The 18,483-nt window shown below is 38.8% G+C and overlaps 1 protein-coding gene across 8 annotated transcripts in view; it reads right to left on the reverse strand.

Annotated features, from left to right (window-relative positions):
* RIMBP2 (RIMS binding protein 2) overlaps window positions 1-18,483 on the reverse strand; it is a 351,407-nt gene that overhangs the window by 62,819 nt on the left and 270,105 nt on the right. For 6 of the 8 annotated variants that reach the window (XM_075274730.1, XM_075274748.1, XM_075274739.1 and 3 more), the window contains 3 exons: window positions 14,652-15,122; window positions 12,263-12,409; window positions 6,654-6,812 (listed from right to left, as the gene is read on the reverse strand). In XM_075274730.1, the coding sequence (XP_075130831.1) occupies window positions 6,654-6,812; window positions 12,263-12,409; window positions 14,652-15,122 (777 nt within the window). Of the gene's footprint in view, window positions 1-2,054; window positions 2,766-6,653; window positions 6,813-12,262; window positions 12,410-14,651; window positions 15,123-18,483 lie in introns of all 8 variants that reach the window. The other 2 variants (XM_075274789.1, XM_075274757.1) reach the window with 2 other exon arrangements.

An 18,483-nucleotide genomic window follows, 5' to 3' on the forward strand; every position in this document is an offset into this window, starting at 1 on the left:
CAGGCGTTTTCCGCCTGAAGAAAGCATTAGAAGTGAATGGGAGGCGAAAAAAGCGTGTTTTGTTCAGCCCATTCACTTTACAGGAGGGGAAAACAGCCTGGCGTTTTTTGAAGCTGTTTTTACAAAAAAAAGCTCCAAAAAGCGCGGCAAGGTCCAAAAAAAGCTTCCAAATTAGGAAGTGGTTTTTTTTCCGGTGCCAAAATAAGCCACACGTAATTTACGTGTGAACTAAGCCTAATGCTTCAAGGAGGCATCCATGCTCCTTTCCAGACTTATAGCATTATATATCAGTATGACGCCGTTAGTTCAGGACATTACAGCCACAATTACAATGTAGAAAATCCCTCTTTCGGAAATATTGGTACTTTCGCTTACCAATACAACAATACTGTTAGTGGAGACCATATATTTGTGAGTATACTTGTATTGGAAGCTCAAAGTAATAGCACCAATATCTCTGCAATGGGTGATACAAGCAAAAAACGAACAAACAACACAGTGCAGAGGGGCAGTCTAAAGATATAGAAATGGAGAGGATATAGGAAAAGGCAAGGCCTTGCATTGACAGGAGGTGAGCATATCTCATCAGGAGAGAATATGAAAACAACTTTGGTAAAGGAAACAGGGGCTTTTCTCTGCTTTTCCAGTTACTTAGCTACCTCTTTTAAATAAGGATGCCCCAGTGATGCTGCCATAGCATAATACAGTATGCTAATGTTTCTAAAGAAGTCATGCTCAACTACGTCATTTTCAATGAAAAACAAATCTAAAGAAACAAAAGCAGTGTGCTCTATTTGTGAACAGTCTTGTGAGTGGTCTCAGGAGTAGTTATACAGCTCTGGATTGCAAGGTGTCACCAGCAGCATCAAGACCATGTATAGCAAGGTGTTTCTGGCCTAAGGGAGGGTTCACACGATGTCTTTTGGCTCGTAATCTGGCACGTCTACGCCGCGGGAGCAAAATAGCGCTGCGTATACAATCCACGCTCCCATTGAAATCAATGGGAGCGTATACGGCCCGCAAAAGCTCCCGCGGCGTAGACGTGCCAGATTACGAGCCAAAACACATTGTGTGAACCCTCCCTAAGACTCATTTGTGGCCAGTGCATGCACCAGATGCTGTCGGAGTTCACTTATAAGCCAAGATTGCTCCTTAGACTGGGGCTGCTAACATGACAGTGCACAAACAGAGCAAACTATTTTATTCCTTTAGATTTTAGGTTATGCTGAAAGTGACACTACATAGTGAGATCTTTACATACCTGGACCTTGGATAAAGTCCTGTATAACATTATGCCAATGGTTTAGGGACTTCATATTGGGTAACAGGTTTCCTATAGGATTAGTATATACAATCAAAGCTGAACAGGGGCCATGTTTTTTTGGTTTATAAACTCTGGTTTGAAAAAGAACAATAACTTGAAAAATGTAATTATCATAAAAATATTCAAAGCTTATATCTGCCTTATAATGTTGAATGATGATACTGTGTATGTGCCCACTTCTGTTTTCTATTAAATATATATCATTATATAATATATAAATATATAATTTAACAAATTTGTCCTGATTAAAATATTCTCGGACCAGCAAATGTGCACATAGAAAATAAAATCAAATACAGATAAAGACAGAAGGCTGAACTGTCTAATGTAAAATTATAGGAAAATGTAAGGTAGGATTAAATTCGCATGTAATAGTTCTAATAATTATCCTTCAGCTAACCCTTAATTAAAAATTGAGTTTCAGTTGTCAGCTAAAATCAATGGAAAATAAAGTTGGCAAATATACTTTTATCTTAAATAAACAGACAAACAGAAAGACAGCAAATTCTTGCAACTACAAGCAAACAAAAAGGACAGCTTGGCCCCGAGCCTGTGAAGCATTGCTGATTAATAGATCTAAGGCAGAACATATTACAAGCTATCAGCAAACAGATCCCAGATGGAAGCCCATAAACATAATAAAAGAGGAATTAAAATAAAATAAATGTACAACTAAAAAAAAAAATGATTTTGCAAGCAGATGGCGAAAGGAGGTCTTTATTTAACACACCGGATAGTTTTCTGTGTCTCTTTGAGTAGGCCTTAGATCTGCTGTGCTACAGTTTTTCTGATATACATCTGATTTCCAGCATGAGTTGTCACTTTTATGTAAATCCCTGACACATGGCAGCGGTTTGCAGTTTTCATTGTGCCACTTGGACCCATTAGTGTTATCTACAAAGCCTGAACTGAAATCACCAAAATCCTCCTCCACACTGCTTTGCCTGGTGAGGGTTTTCCTGCGTGTCAACATTTGCTTTGGGTCTCTAGGACATACAGGATTTTCTTGTAGCTCCTGTGTAGTAATTCTAGCAATGGTGTTGCAGCCTTTCCTGTAATGAAAGCGTGCCTCCTCTTCTTCACTTCCACAATCCAAGCCGCTGTCTGGGCTCCTGGAGAGAGTTCCAAGCTTGCTCCCTTCACATGTAATATCATCTGAGCATGGAGGAGCCCCATTAAACCTACACTTTGAGTAATGCCATGGACTCTGATGTCTCCCATCTGGACAACTAGCCCTTGGAACTCTATTAGTTCTACCTATGGTTCCTCTTGCTCTATAAGCCATGCCTACAGAGTTCCCTCTGTGCAAGCCCTCTGAATGTTCTCCACTTTCTTCCTCTGCCACTTCAGGAATACTGAACAGTTTTTTAAATTGAGGATGCTGAGGGCAATAATCCAGCTGCTCCATTATAGAAGGCTCTGTGGCACTAGTCTTAGAGCAATCCACAAGATAATACACAATAAAACAAGAAGAATGGACCAACAACAAAGAGTTGAAAAAGACAGTATCAAAAACGTGTGAAAAACAAAGAAAAAACATGGAAAAGAAGTAGAAGAAGAGAAAGAAGAAAATAAAGACAGGGTTAGTTTTAGAGGCAATGGAAAACATAAGGCATGCAAGTTTACTCTGTGAAGGAAAGGTTCATGCTCTGAATGGGAATCTGTGAAAATAAAGACATGATTAGGAGCTTGGCTGGTGTCAGAGAACATAAGATCAGTACAAACAATGAGAGCTTGGCATATCAATGCTATAGTAAGAACAGGACCATGCAAGGGTAGATGCTGCACACAGACAGCCATTGTGATGCTTGGATGCAGCACACATTGGATGAGGCTGGTTAGTGACTAATGCTAGTCAGAATGCTGTCCATATTAGTGCTAGAGGCGAGACCTTCCCATTTAATATATCACAAATACAGTAACAGTTAGGCAGGGCAGTCTGTCAAGTATTTCCTTTCACATGACAAGTTCAAGTCTTTGCCTATGAAGATTCTGATATGTATAGTAGTAATATAGCCCAAAGTGAATTTATCTTCTGTGCTGGTAAGGAAATAGCCCTGCTATTGGCAATGTGGCTTTATGTACAAAAATATAGATTCATGAATATTACATATGCATAGAAAATGGTCAGCTAGCAACATACACCTCAACTTTACCTGTATAAACACTGTGTATATGATATATGTGTCACTTACATTTCATTGACACTTTACAAATCTATCATTAGCCAAGCAAGGCCTGGTCTGCTATCAAAGAATATTAACTCGTGTAATAAGCCAAATAGTTCACGTGGTTTGAGCATTACAATGTCTTCATGTGCTCACATCATTTTTTCTGTCATGAACTACCTGTGTATGTGGCACAAGACACTTCCTAACATGCCCACAAGGTGGAGCTCCAGTCTACATTATTCATCCCGAATTCAAAATTATCATATATTCTAACTGAATATACGTGATCCCAAAGATTTGGGAAGACAGCTCTACTTTCCTGCTATTAACTGGATCCATACATAAAGAGTTGAGTAATAGTATAGAGCGGTGCATTTTTGGCTTCTTCTTGTACTTTTTTTTTTTTTTTTTTATAATCTCTATCATTGTATTGCTTTCCACTCCATAGTGTAAATGATCAGATACTGTAGGGCTTGTGCACACGGGGCAAGAGGGGTAGGATTTTGGCGCTGAATCCTCCTCAAAATCCGCCCCCTCACAATAAAGGTCTATGCAGACCGCTAGCGGTCTTTTTTCTGCTAGCAGTTTATTCTCGCTAGTGGAAAAAAGAAGCGAGCTGCCCTTTCTTCTAGCGGATTACACGGCTAATTCAGCTGCGGCGTCTGCCTCGCAACAGCACCCTCCAGACTAGGCCCATTCATTTGGGCCTAATCCGGAGCAGAAAGCCGTGATGGGATGTGCACACACGGAGTCCCTGTGTGAACTAGCCCTTAACTGACTCTTGTCAACACAATCCTATTCTCAGCTACCAGTTTTAGAGTGAATCAGACCACATAGTAAAGTTACCCAATTTTTTTCTGCTCCCCGTTCCTGCTATGAAGTGCAAGGCAAGTAAACAACAAGAGATATAAAGCATCTCTTATACCCTAGAAACAAAGCGCAAAGTTCATTAAAATTGTGTTTCTCTGTGAAGTCAATTACTAAGGAGTAACTTAGTAAATATCATTCTGCAGTAAACATAGCCTTTTAAGTAGAACTCACATTTCAATGATTTTTTTTTTTTTTTTTTTTAATTTCGCTATTGTGTCGGGGGACGGGGGTGTAGTGAACTATGTTATAATATACTTTATTAACCTATCTAACTTCATTTCACTAGAAATGCTCTAACAAAGCAGTGCCAGGGGATTTCCATACCCATTTACTCAATGTAGTACACAGAGCTGAACTATTGACCAAAGGGGGGGATGGTTACGTCAAATGTTTAATGCCACCTAGAAAGATGAGATTCTCAGCTTTCATCTGCTGCCAAGATTTAAGTACTAGCTATAACAGATTCATAAATATCACTAGGTAAAACCCAGTCGGGAATTTCAACTTAATATGCAGCAGCTCATTCATGTTGCATATAAAATCACATTCCTGGGGCCACACGGTGGCTCAATGGTTACCACTGCAGATTTGCAGCGCTATGTGGGGCTCACAACCTACATTAAAAAAATCACATTCCCAACTGTGTTTTTAACAAGTGATAGTTAGTTAGCTCATCTTTCTTGTGATACCAGAACCATTTTTCTAGGTAGTATAAATCCAGACATACAGCCATTTGAATTGGCTCAGTATATTACATTATACTCTGTATATTTACAATATAATTATGTACGGACTTTCTCTAGCAACAGCTCAGTTAGAGGATTGCTAAGGAGAATGTTACTGCCTGTTTTATTATAAAAAGGTATTTAGATAGGATAATAACGTATATTACAAAAATGGTCACAAAACATCCCACACACAATAGGGCAAAAATGGGAATTACACTTTAAAGGGAATCTATCAGGTGGGTTTTCCACTGTAAAATGACATTCAGCATCAAATAATGGCCTTTCATGTAAAGCTCCTCACTAAGATTTGTGTTGCTGAAACGTCTGTTATAAGCTGAGAAAACCTTAGGTTGTCATATGTAAATTTACCTTACCTAGTCACAGGAGGCGGAGAGCAGCTTCATCTAGCCATGTAGTCATCGTACTAAATCATACCCTGTGCGGTGTGACTGACATATCCATCACTGTCAGACATCAGCTTGATATGCCTAACTGCGAGCCTCAAGTAGGGGAATATAACCTAGGACTCTGTGTAGACCCTACTGTACAGGTTTATGCCTCTTATTTGATACAAAGGCTTTGGGTATGTTCACATGGCACAAATAAACTGCAGAAAAAAAAAATCAGTCATGTATTTTTGCCATTCAACCCATGGCAGAAATCTGTGGCTAAATAAAACTGTGTAAATATACCCATTTTTAAGTGTTAGATTCTGTATGTATTACTTATATATAGCACCAACATATTCCGCAGCACTTTATGGTTTCTCATAATTATTTACCTCCACTGTATGCCATACTTTGTCCTAGTATAGTATCTCCGTTATCTAGTACACTACAGAGACATTATAAGATAGCTCTGTCACCTTTACAAAGTTTGGATTCTTTCAGACTGCAAAGTTTCTCAGTTTTACACTTCAGTGCATATTCACAAACAAGAAACTTATTGAACGTTTCTGTGCCCAAGATATAATTATATGTTCTCGGAAAAAGAAAATTACTGCATTTATAATGGTTATTCATCATTTGTTCATACTTGAAAGAGTTGCTAAATATTACGGGAAAGTTAAAAATAGGCAGCTATACAATAATGTACTATAAAGCAGCTGCATCACTTAACTCCAAAGTCCAAGGAAGACTATGCATCTGGTCTTATCGGGAAAACGGGATGGGACCAGCTATTGTCATACTCACAAAGTTACAGTCAACTTCATCCAGAAACACTGGTCCCTTTAAAGTCTTCTGCCCAATGGAAATGAACAATGTGATCGTGCTTGGAGATATTATTTGTACTTGTATCATGACCACTATGGGCAAAATTCTACTTGACATGACATTTAATCGATCCAGTAAGACATCCTACAGACTTACTAATGTGCATATGTGCACATGCCAATACTAGAGTACTTAAACTAAGGAAAAAGAGAAAATAGGAAATCACCTACTTATGATGATCACCTCATGAGCAGCCACAGCTCCAGTCTTCATAGTTAAGGTTATAAAATACTGTGCAGATTTCGGAAACTCAATCCAAGTGCATGCTGGTCGTCAGTCCTCTTACCTTAAGGGTGTTGTGGGAAGTAACACTGACACGTCTCCTGCCTCCATCCTCTAGTTGCATCTCGGAATAAAGCTCTTCCTCATCTTCTTCCAAGATGTCTGATAAATCAGATCCCCTACTGCTTTCAGTATGATAGTCATCGCCAGGACAATAATGTGGCTGTTTCATTCAAATAGAAAGGAACGCAAGTTATCCTTTCATGATATTTGTAAATTCATTTTTATGAGGACCAAAATACAGTTTGTGCAGTTTTAGAATGAAGACAGTCAATTTCTATGGTCAATACCATTACATAACAATTCAGTATTTTACACATCACTACATATTTCTAAGTCAACTTATATAAGGTTTAAAAAACACAACCCAAAAAGTATCATAACCCCTTCTGTTTTTGGCTATACAAGTTAATGGATTTATAAACTGAAAGCAGTCGTGGACTTTTACATTATGCAACTTTGGGTACTGCTGGTTACTGAATGATATCCCCGCTAGTAATATACAAAAAGAGTGAGGTGGCACTACTTAATGCAGGTTTGAAGTAACAAGTTAGGATGAGGGGAATACACTATTGAATGAGCCTATGGTGGTGCTCTCGGTAAATAACATAGTCCATATAAAATATAAAGAAGAAGAAAAAAAATTGCATTGCATTGAGTTGCATTGAGCTTGAAAAAGTGCTAAAACAGCACGAAATGGCTGTCGCTCCCTCTTTTCAGACGTGCCTCCACCCGTGTATACTTTTAATGGATTTTTGAAAATAAAGTTGTAAAGTTTTATTGTATCCTCTTAATGGTGAGTGCCCAGGGTTTTTTTTTAGGTTTTTTTTCTTCTTCTTTATATTTGATATCCCCGCTAGTGCTAACTTCTTCATGCCAAGATGATGACGGTCAGTGTGGGCTCAGGGTGTTTTCAATACTGACTCTGACATATGACCAAGCAGGTACACCATCATAATAACTACTACAGCTCTTTTAATGGCTTTTTATGGGAATTTCAACTGTAATACAGAATGATACGGTCACTGTGTTAGAGGTTTTCACTGTATCCAGTCAGGCATCTCTGTAAAGAAAAGTTCCTGCTTTAACAATGGGACATAAAGGCAAATTCCATATGCCAAACAGCTCCACAGACCAGCCCTACACCATGAAGAGGACCAGGGCAGAGGGAACTAGGAAGTGTTTATTTATACAGGATACATAGCGTAGGAATGCAGTCTTTTTGGAGAAGGGAAATACATTGTTTATTAAAATGAATGACTGCCTATTGGGCAATCGTTATGAAGGCATCAATGGTTTGCGGACGTAATACTCTTTTACCCCCTTGCTTTGACATTTACAGATTTTCTCTACACCTGAGTATGTGACTTCTAAGTAGTTGTCACAGATGAAAGCTGAAAAATTAAAGAGAATGTGAATGTCACCCTTCTAGAAGCTTGGACTCCCGATCTTTACCTTTCCCATACACTGTAGCTCTGCTAATGTCAATTGCCTATTATGAATAAAAACAGCCATATCTAAAAAAAAAAATAGGTGCAAGTACTATAGTACTAAGAAGAAATGCAACTGAATCATCAGTAAAACTAAAAGAAATCTATGTTATATACAGTACACTAAGCCAATTGAGTTTCAGTGAGAATGGAGTGGTGGAGTTCCTCTTTAATTCCCAGTTTTAATTCCATTTACTCTGTGCCTTTCATAGACCGCTAGTGTCAGCAGGTTGCTATACCGCTTACTGTACTGTAGATTAAAATATCCCCAATTCAAAAAAAAATTGTGACTCTATAACATGTAAAGAAAACAAGAATGCATGATTTGTAAAGCCCATATAACCATATTTTATTCACAATAGAACACGTCAGAAGGTGAACGTTGAACATTTTTCCATTTCATTTGGAAAAAAAAACTCATTTAGAAATTGATGGCAGTAGCACATCTCAAAAAAGTTTGGATGGACCGGTGTCTACCATTGTGTAGCATTAACTCTTGAAAACATCTGGCAAATGAGGAGACTAATTGTTGCTGTATTGTGATTGAAACTTCGTTCGATTATTGTCTGTTATAGGATACTACCTGTTCGATCATTCTGGGTCTTCCCTGCCAGATTTTTCATTTCATAATGTGCAAAATGTTTTCTGTTGGTGAAAGGTCTGAATTGCAGGCAGACCAGCTCAGCACCCAGACTCTTCTTCAGTGAAGTCATGCTGTATGTGGTTTGGCATTGCTTACTGAGATATACAAAGCCTTCTCTGAAAGAAATGTTGTCTGGACAGGGTCATATGTTGTTCTAAAACCTCTATGTACTATCTTTAAGGTGTGTATGCTGTCCATGCCATAGGCACTACAGTAACGCAACTCCATACTATCAGATATGCAGACTTTTGAACTGCAAGCTGATAACAGGCTGGATGATCTGTCTACTCGAGTTCTCTGGACATGGTTTCCATGAAGTAATTCACATTTTGATTTATCTGGCCTCAGAACAGTTTTTCATTTTGCCTCATTTTGAATTCTCTCTAGCCTAGAGAAGACAGTGGATTATGGATTCTGATGATAAATAGCTTCTTGCATATTACAGCTTTAACTTGTATTTGTGGTTTGCAAAACAAAGTGTTCACAGACAATTATTTCTGGGTATTTCTAATTATTCCTGAGTCTATGCCTTGATTAGCATTACCGATTCATGCCTGTTTTTAATGCAATGCTTCCTGAGGGCCCAAAGATCTTGATGCACAAGGATTTCTCCAGATTCAATTAATATTTTAATAATATAATGCACTAAATGGGATATTCAAAGTATTTGTCCCCTCCATATATCTCCGACCTAAACTCCTGCTATCTGCCCACACGTAACCTCAGATCCTCCAAAGACCTCCTACTCCGCTCTACTCTCATCCGCTCCTCTCACAACCGTCTCCAAGATTTCTCTCGGGCATCCCCCATACTCTGGAACTCCTTACCAAGACACATAAGACTGACCCCCACAATCACAGGCTTCAAGAAGGCCCTGAAGACTCACCTATTCAGAAAGGTCTACAACCTCCAATAACACTACTGTCATCACACTGCCATCTGAACAGTCTCCCCCTCTCCTTCTGTCTCTATCCCTCTTCCCTCACTGTGCCAGCCAGTCATTGTTAGTATTATATCTGTTTGTACATTTTGTGTACTGTATGTGAACCCTGAAATGTAAAGCACCATGGAATAATGGTACTATATAAATAAAAAAATATTAATAATATTTGCAATTTTACGTCAGATTTTTTTCTGAATTTCTTTTTTAGAATAAATAATTTAGATTTAGTTTTTCACAGATTGGTAAACCTTGCTGTTTAGATATCCCAGTAACATCGATCTACACCTAAAATATCAACCTACTCCCTAAAGACAAGGTGGCATGCTGTATGTCATAACACAATCTTTTTCCTGTGCCACTATCTGTAAAGCTGATTGTCAAACTGATGATTTCTGCTTCAGATTCATCATGATGCTGTGACTAATCACTAGTTAAAATCCTGACAAATATTACATATTCCTAATTGAATTACACAATTATTACCATGATCATTTACCACCAATTACGTTTCCCTTTTCCCAGTTGCTTATCCTAAATAAATGTTTTAACAGACAGAGGAAAGGGGCAGATGTTTTGCTCATTACATCTCAATTAGCTATCTGTTTGTGGCCTTGAGAATAATTCTACTGCGATTTTGTGGAAGACATCAATCACTCTTTACCACTCAAATAAAAGAATATAAAGAAAAAGTAAGTGATCATATATATATATATATATATATATATATATATATATATATATACACACACACACAAACACAACTTTGTATGTTTATAGGTAACATTATGTTTCACCAAATGACTTAAATTGGCGTCGTTGTAGAACTACATTGCTTTTGTATTTGAATCCTAACTCTTAGTCCAAGATTTGATATAGTTGGACTGAAAGATGGGATTCTAAAGAAAAACTCCATTTTGAAAATTACACCCCTCAGATTTTCATTCGGGATTCCTCGCCACTATATTTAGTCCCATTTTTTTTTTTTTTTTTTTTTTTTTAAGTCATCTGTATTCAGACTGTATTATGCATCTTGGCTACATACTGACTCTGTTCTGCTTATTCCTCCTTCACACACACAGTTCTGCTACTTACATGTTATACATATACAGCTCTGCTATCTCCATGTTCCCAACATACACAGGTTTGCATGTTCTACACACCAACAGCTAGCTGTACGACTTCAATGTTTTCCCTCCTCCACACACAACACTGCTGCGCATGTTTTCCTTCTCGCACACACAACTCTGCGACCTCCATGCTCCCCGCTACACCCACAACCCTGCTACTTTCAAGTTTCCTCCACATATATAGACTGTTCCCTCCATACAATCAGTTTTTCTGCCTTCACATCCCCTAATCACTCAGGCCACCTGCCTCCACCTTATTTTGATGGATCATATAATGTTCTGCATGTCCAAACATCACAATATGGCCAGGTGGGAGAGCTGGATCAGTAGAGAACTCTCCACTTCCCTTTTGGTCCCTTTATTTGTTCTCAGGCCAAGAAAAGATTTAGGTGTACTTAATACAGACAGAAGCAAACAAAACTCCTAATGTTGTACCATATCTCCTGGACCTATCCCCTTAGCTATTTCTTCTACATCTCTCTCCACACACTCAGCACAGCTACATCCAAAATTCTCCACACATATGCGGCACTGCTACATCTAAATCCCCCCCCACAACTCAACTCTGCTATATCCCCCCACACACACACACACACACACACACACACACACACACACACACTCAGCACTGCTACCTTTATGTTCTTCCACTACCGGCAGCCCTGGAGAGATTCCATACACAGAACTATTGTAATAGCTCTGCTCCTGACTGTGACTGATCCCATGACTGTGATATCAAAGGGGATTTTGCAGGAAAGTAAAATACCGAAAATTAGCATTGCCTGCATCTTGCAGCCCTGAAGAACAAATTTCTCAACTTGGCAGTGCTCTAGATAATTTCCCCTATGTGCCACCCAGCTCCCCCTCCCTACTGCTAAGTAACATCTTCCACTTTTTCATACTTTGTCTGAAGGCCATTATCTAGAATGGAGAGCAAAACCCTACAAGGAAGAGATATAATCCTAAAGCTCTTTTATGCTAATTTGTATAAGAAGACAATAGTGATTTTCATGAAAACAGAACTGCAATGCAGAACAAGAAAGAGATCTTTGGAAAGTGTAGAATCTCCCCTACAAGGTAATGTCATTAGTTTGATACTGATTTACCTGCTAACATACTCGCTTCAAGCTACTGTATCCTGCAGTAAAAAATCTAGGTTGATAAAGCTTAAAATATGGTTTAATAAAATGTAAAGACTTCATATTATTTTCTATTTGCTTTCCAATTAAATTTAAAGGCGTGTGTTAACTGACCAAAAGACTTTGGCGTTTGTAGAAAATGTCAGTCAGTTCTTGACTGATGATAAAGAATCGACTATCACCAAGATGACTAAAACCAATAGCGCTTGAGATATTTGATGCGTTAGTTGATTTCTCAGCATTTTTGATCTTTTATAAATGTACAAATTACCTGCTTCCCAAGTTCAGAGCCTTTAAGGAATTCATCAACAGAAGCTCCTTTTCTTTTGATGTGCGGAGAATCATAGCCATCCTCTTCTTCGTCTGAGTTATCATGTACAGCATTACTCCTCTCACTAAACAGGTTCCTCTTCTCATTCTGAGGTGGGTGAAACAGAAATTACAGTACTGTAAGGGTATATATAAATCGAAGACATTAGTCGCACATTCTAATGTTACTATCAGAATTGATACATCAGAAAAGTGCATCCATTGTACAAGTCAGGACTGTCTATAAGGGAACATCTGCAGATGGGTCTTAGAACGGTACATAGGCAGGGAATACATTAATACAGACATAAGTTAGGGGGTTGTCTGGTGTTACCACTGTTCCCATGCTGTATAGAATGGGGGTTGGGGCACTGAGCCTCTTGGTCTGCACTGCAAAATAAGTTAACCAAGTATTCCAGTATCTTATGGCAACCAGAGGGGGGACAAAGTGTGGGTATGCTAATGGACACATGGCTGGATGGTTTACACAGGGTGTAACACAATTACTATTAGGCCCCGTTCACACGGGGCACGGGACCGCATATTTTGGTCCTGATTTTGACCCTGGAAGCCGCGTCAGAGTAGCACCAAAATGCGACTGTCGCGGCTTTCAACAGTCGCGGCTTCCTGCAGCGAAGCAGGCCCAAATGAATGGGCCTAGTGCAGAGGGTGCTGCCACGAGGCAGATGCCGGGGCTGCATCAGCCGTGGAATCAGCCTGAAGAAGGGGCAGCTCACTTCTTTTTTCCGTGAGCGGGAACATACCGCTCATGGAAAAAAGGAAGCTAGCGGTCTACATAGACCTCTATTGTTAGGGGGTGGATTTGATGTCAAAAACCTCCCTCCTCTTGCCCAATGTGAACGAGCCCTAATAGTGTTCAAAAATTCTAATTGAGATGTAAATATAGTTTGGTTTTAGCTTCCATTAAAGTCTTTACTCAGTTAAAACAACATCTGAAAATGAAGAGCAGAGTAAATCCACTCACTAAATTAAGTGGGAATACATAAAAAAACATAATACAGAAAATTAAAAAGTGCTACATCTGTGTATTACATATATATATATATATATATATATATATATTACATATATATATAATACATATATATATATATATATATATATATATATATATATAATACACATATATATATATATATATATATATATATATATATATATATAATACATATATATATATATATAATACATATATATATATATATATATATATATATAATACATATATATATATATATAATACATATATATATATATATATATATATATATATATATATATAGTGAGAAGGTGAATGGCAGAATGCTGGAGTCACGGTATATCTCCCCCAGTTTTCTGATTTATTTGTGGTCCAGGGCGGATCTTGAATAGGCCTTAGCCCCAGGTGTGGGTCTTGGGCTCGTTACTGGGCTGTAAAAGGTTGCAGAACCTACACTTCAGGGCAGATCCTGAGAGCGAGAGGAGGCGCCTGGGTCTGTCCTGGAGAGCTGAGTTTTGGTGAGACTAATGTTGTGTTTTAAATCACTGTAGGAGTAAACACTTCTAAAACATAACTTTTAATTGTCTTCCTTAAAATTGGCCTATATTTAATTTTTTAATTTTTAAAAAAACTGTACAATGACTTCATTGGTAAAGGGTAACATGTGATGATGATGTCAATCCCTATCTGATACAGCCATTCACAATTTCATTTCCCGATTGTGTGTCAGGAGCTTACTTGATATGCCCCAGCACACATATATATTTATATATGATAGGGATTGACATCATCACCACTGCTGCTACCGAGCTATTTTCCCCACAATATCATATACAGATATAGCACGTTTTAACCTTCTGCAGTGTGACAACTTTCTTTGCCATGATATCCCATCTCACAAAACAGCCAACTAAAACCTATTGAAATAGTTAACTTTGAGCCACAGTGTTGCTTATGCCTTATGAGTTATGAGTTATGTAAACCCGCGCGCGCGCGCGCTCTCTCTCTCTCTATATATATATATATATATATATATATATATATATATTAGTTAAACAGCTGCAGCCCGATATCTTATCACAGATGACAATAAAAACTAATGAATTTCACAGGAATAACAAGTTTCAATGACTTCTGATGACTTTTTTCCTGTTGTGTTCTGTGATGAGGTATCACATTACAGCAGTTTAACCAACTGCAGAGGTTCCAGTTAACTCTGGTACATCTGTACATTAGGACTCATGCACACTGGTCCCTCTGTACGACTGAACAGGCTGAGTGCACTGCTGTACAGACTGCGTAGGCTAAAATGTACAGATATATTTTTATTCAGAAGCTGTGCATACATTACCCTGTTACTCTCTGCAACCCTTTGTGCTGCTTCTCTCGCCATTGCTTTGGCCATTGTATTAGAAATGGGTGCACCTTGAGGTTGTGGAAGTATCCGCTGAGGAGATGGAGACCTTCTACCATGACCTGGGCTATGAAAATTTGATGTTGGAGGTTCCAATGTATGCCCATGGATGGAAGACACCGAATGGGAATGGTCCCAAGCATCATCCATTTTTCTGTGTGGACACACATGTTCATCTTTGGTATCAGGTACACCAGCACTGGCTAATGGCTTGCATTTGGACATAGTCCTTGGATGTTGTTGTGCTGAAAGTATCAGTAATTCAGGTGGGATAGCAGCAGTAGTGGAGTCTTCAGATTCTCCTTGTGCAGACAAGGTCCTCACTGTCACTTCCTTGGCATCCAAATTGAGTATTTTTAAGAGATCCACCACAATGTTCTCAGCTGCAGGAAACACGACTTCTGCCACCTGTGCTTACAGACAAAGAAAATAGAAGGTTAATAATCAAAAAGATACTAACAATTATTCCATTAATTTTGCTGATAAACAAACATTTTAGTATGAAATGTATTTGAAGACAGTAGTCTCCAACTTTTGGTTCTTCAATTATTGAGAAACTACAAACTCCTGGGATGCTTTGACAGCTTTTACTCTTTTAGTATTTTACCAAAATTTGAAGGGTACATTCATGTGTCTCCTTCCCTAACTTTCCTTTTGATGTAATGATTTAATGAGATCTTAAAGGGGTTTTCTGGGCAAAAAATGTATTTATTTATTTTTTTAAAAGAGGTCTGTTAGTGTTATTAATGGGTTAAAAGTGCACCCATATACTTTTAGCAGTGTTTTTAGAGATGGATTGCCATCTCCACTGCACATCTTGAACTCATCCTCCAGGATATGCAGATGGTGCAAGGATCTGAGGAGAGGAGGACCATTTCTGGACACAGGAAGACACGCAAGTACTGAGGGGGGGGGGGGGGGAGTACTGGTGACGTTCTGTTTCAGAAGTGGTGGAACGGAACATCACCAGATTATCACAAACTTTTCTTGGGGCGGTCTCATGACCACCCCAGGGATATAGGTAATAATACATTTTTTTTAAATAGATGTAAATTAGAAGATAAGTGGGGGAAGGGAGTTTAGTTTATAGGTAGAGTTTGCTTTTATCCCGAACAACCCCTTTAATGACTATTGTGAGATGACCAGCTCTGAAAATGTTATGTCAACTTTATGTTTTTGGAGGCATCCTCTTAAAATAACATGATGATCAATAAGGTATGTTGGGATTAAAAAGGGCACAGAATTTCAGGAAAAGAACACCTCTTCAACCATTAAGCCTGGGGGTGGATCAATCATGCTTTGGGGTTGTGTTGCAGGCAATGGCATGGGATAGAGGGAAGAATTATTCAATGAAATTTCAGCAAATTCTTGAAGCAAACATAACACCATCTGAAATTAATATTCCTAAACACTTATCAAAATCCACTATGGACTACTTAGAAAGGCGAAAGCTGAAGATTTTAAAATAAGATAAGATAATCCTTTAATAGTCCCAATATGGGGAAATTCAGTGTGTTACACCAGCATAGATAATACAGTAATAGTACAAGAAAAAACATACAAAGCTCAGAATAGAAGATATAAAAAAGACACTAGGAGTCATAAAAAAGAAAAAACTTCAGGATCATTTAGTTCTTTGTGCAGACTGCTCTTCGCTTGGTCTGATGTTGATTATACAGCCTGACCATAGTTGGGAGGAAGGATCTCCAATAGTGCTCCTTCTCACACTTGGGGTGAAGCAGCCGAGTCACTGGCAGTACTGCCAAGTGCCGTCAAGGTCTCATACATGGGGTGGGATTTATTTTCCCGCATGGAGCTCACCACAGACAGTATCCTTCTGTCACCCACCACCTATACTGGATCCAGGGGGCTCCTCAGGACAGAGCTGGCCCTTCTAATCAGCCTGTCAAGTCTATTTCTATCCCTGGCAGGTATGCTACTACCCCAGCAGGCCACTCCGAAAAAGCTGATTTCTTATTATGCAAATTAGTGTTCACAGTGCTTCAAGCACCCCCGCATCATCAGCCTGAACCTGCATCCCCACCCCCTTCTTGGTTGCGGTTAAAGCCTCCTCCTCCTCTTTTCTTCCTACTTACATGAGCAGGTGTAAGCACCTGCTTGTGTAAGAAAAATTCTAAGGCTGCGTTCACACAGTTTTTTCGTCGGGAAACTGACTCAAATTTCTCCTCCAAAAAACGCCTCACCATATAGTCCTATGGTGAGATGTTTTTAGGAGGAGGAATTTGATTCAGTTTCCTGACCAAATTCCTGACCAAAAAACTCAGTGTGAACGCAGCCTAAGATGTCGCACAGAGCAGGCACTGTATGCTCAGCTATTTCATGGGCTGAGTGTATAGCACATGCCCCGTGTGGACTCAGGCCAATGAAGCTGGGGAACGCCCCCTTTGTTCCGTGAACACTAATTTGCATAAAGAAACTGGTTTTTTAATGAAAACACCAGCAACATAATTGAAACAAAACATATGTCTACAATAGCCTTTATAAAGCCTACATAAAGATAGGTTTAGTTAAAATTTAAAAATCCCAATGATAGACTCCCTTTAAGTTTTATGTATTTGTTATTTTATGTAAATGTGCCACTATCTATATTGAATTTTTTTTAAAAAAAAATCTCAAATCCAGCAGTTTTCAGACTGGACACTAAGCTTAATAATATGCTGACACAACCTATTCTGTACACTGTTTTGTTCACTTTTCTTACATGAGCCAATATCCAGTCCCTGTGGCTGCTGCTAACTACAGCTCAGGTAAGATAGCTGTTACCATAATCATGTACAGAAAATAGTAAAAATATCTACAATCATAAAATAATCTGGCCTTTTGTTAATGGGGAAGTGGTGAAGTATTCCTGATTCGTAGTCATTACTGTAACCCTTTACTAATCCATTTTTACCTGTCTTAAACTCTCTCCTCTTTCATCCATGCTGAATGAGGTAGACAGGTTCTCCTTTCTATACAACAAATACACCAAAGCCCTGTGCCAGTCACTGCACTGTTTGTCTGGAAGGGGTTAACTTCCTTAAACAGCAACTCTATATGGGACCCACATTGATAATGTGCAGAGTGCTTGCCCGAGATCGATTGTCATCTCACTAAGAACGGGTGTTTATTTTAAATCTTAATTTTGCTATGGATTTCATGGATGTGTCACAGATTATTGGTTGTGCAAATTGTGTTTTGATGTTTTGTGCTTTCTTTGCAGTAAACTCAAGTGGAGCAGAACATTACTTGTCCCAAGGAGTTGTGCTTTTGGAGTTCTAGATGGTTGTCTTGGGGTAGGACCCTGTACTGGTTGAGACATTATGCTGAGACAAACACACAATGTGCCTTTTCTAGGAGCTTGTGCATTGAGTTTGTTCAATTTGTTCAGTTCCTTGTGTCTTTTGGAGGACACCACTATAGAGTCCTAAACAGTGACTACAGTTGATAGCACTACCTGTGACAGCTCAATATTGTGTGCCATATCCTGCATGTTTCTACTTCTACTCATCAACTACAATCAAACTAAGTAACATCTTGGATGCGGTAAATAAAGAACTTCCTATGGTTTCCTTTGCCCATCTACATTACACGGCATGACACAAAACTGCCAATACTGCATGAGCTATCTTTATAGGGCTTAGTTGCCACGAATTTCACGCTGCGTGGGGACCTCACATATCCACTATAAAGTACAATGTATGCCCTTTGTTTTGCCAATTATCTAAGACTAACATCCTCCATTAGCTGAACTTCCCACTCCTGCCCC

The sequence above is a fragment of the Leptodactylus fuscus genome, chromosome 1, assembly GCF_031893055.1.
Source record: "Leptodactylus fuscus isolate aLepFus1 chromosome 1, aLepFus1.hap2, whole genome shotgun sequence".
Classification (NCBI taxonomy): domain Eukaryota; kingdom Metazoa; phylum Chordata; class Amphibia; order Anura; family Leptodactylidae; genus Leptodactylus; species Leptodactylus fuscus.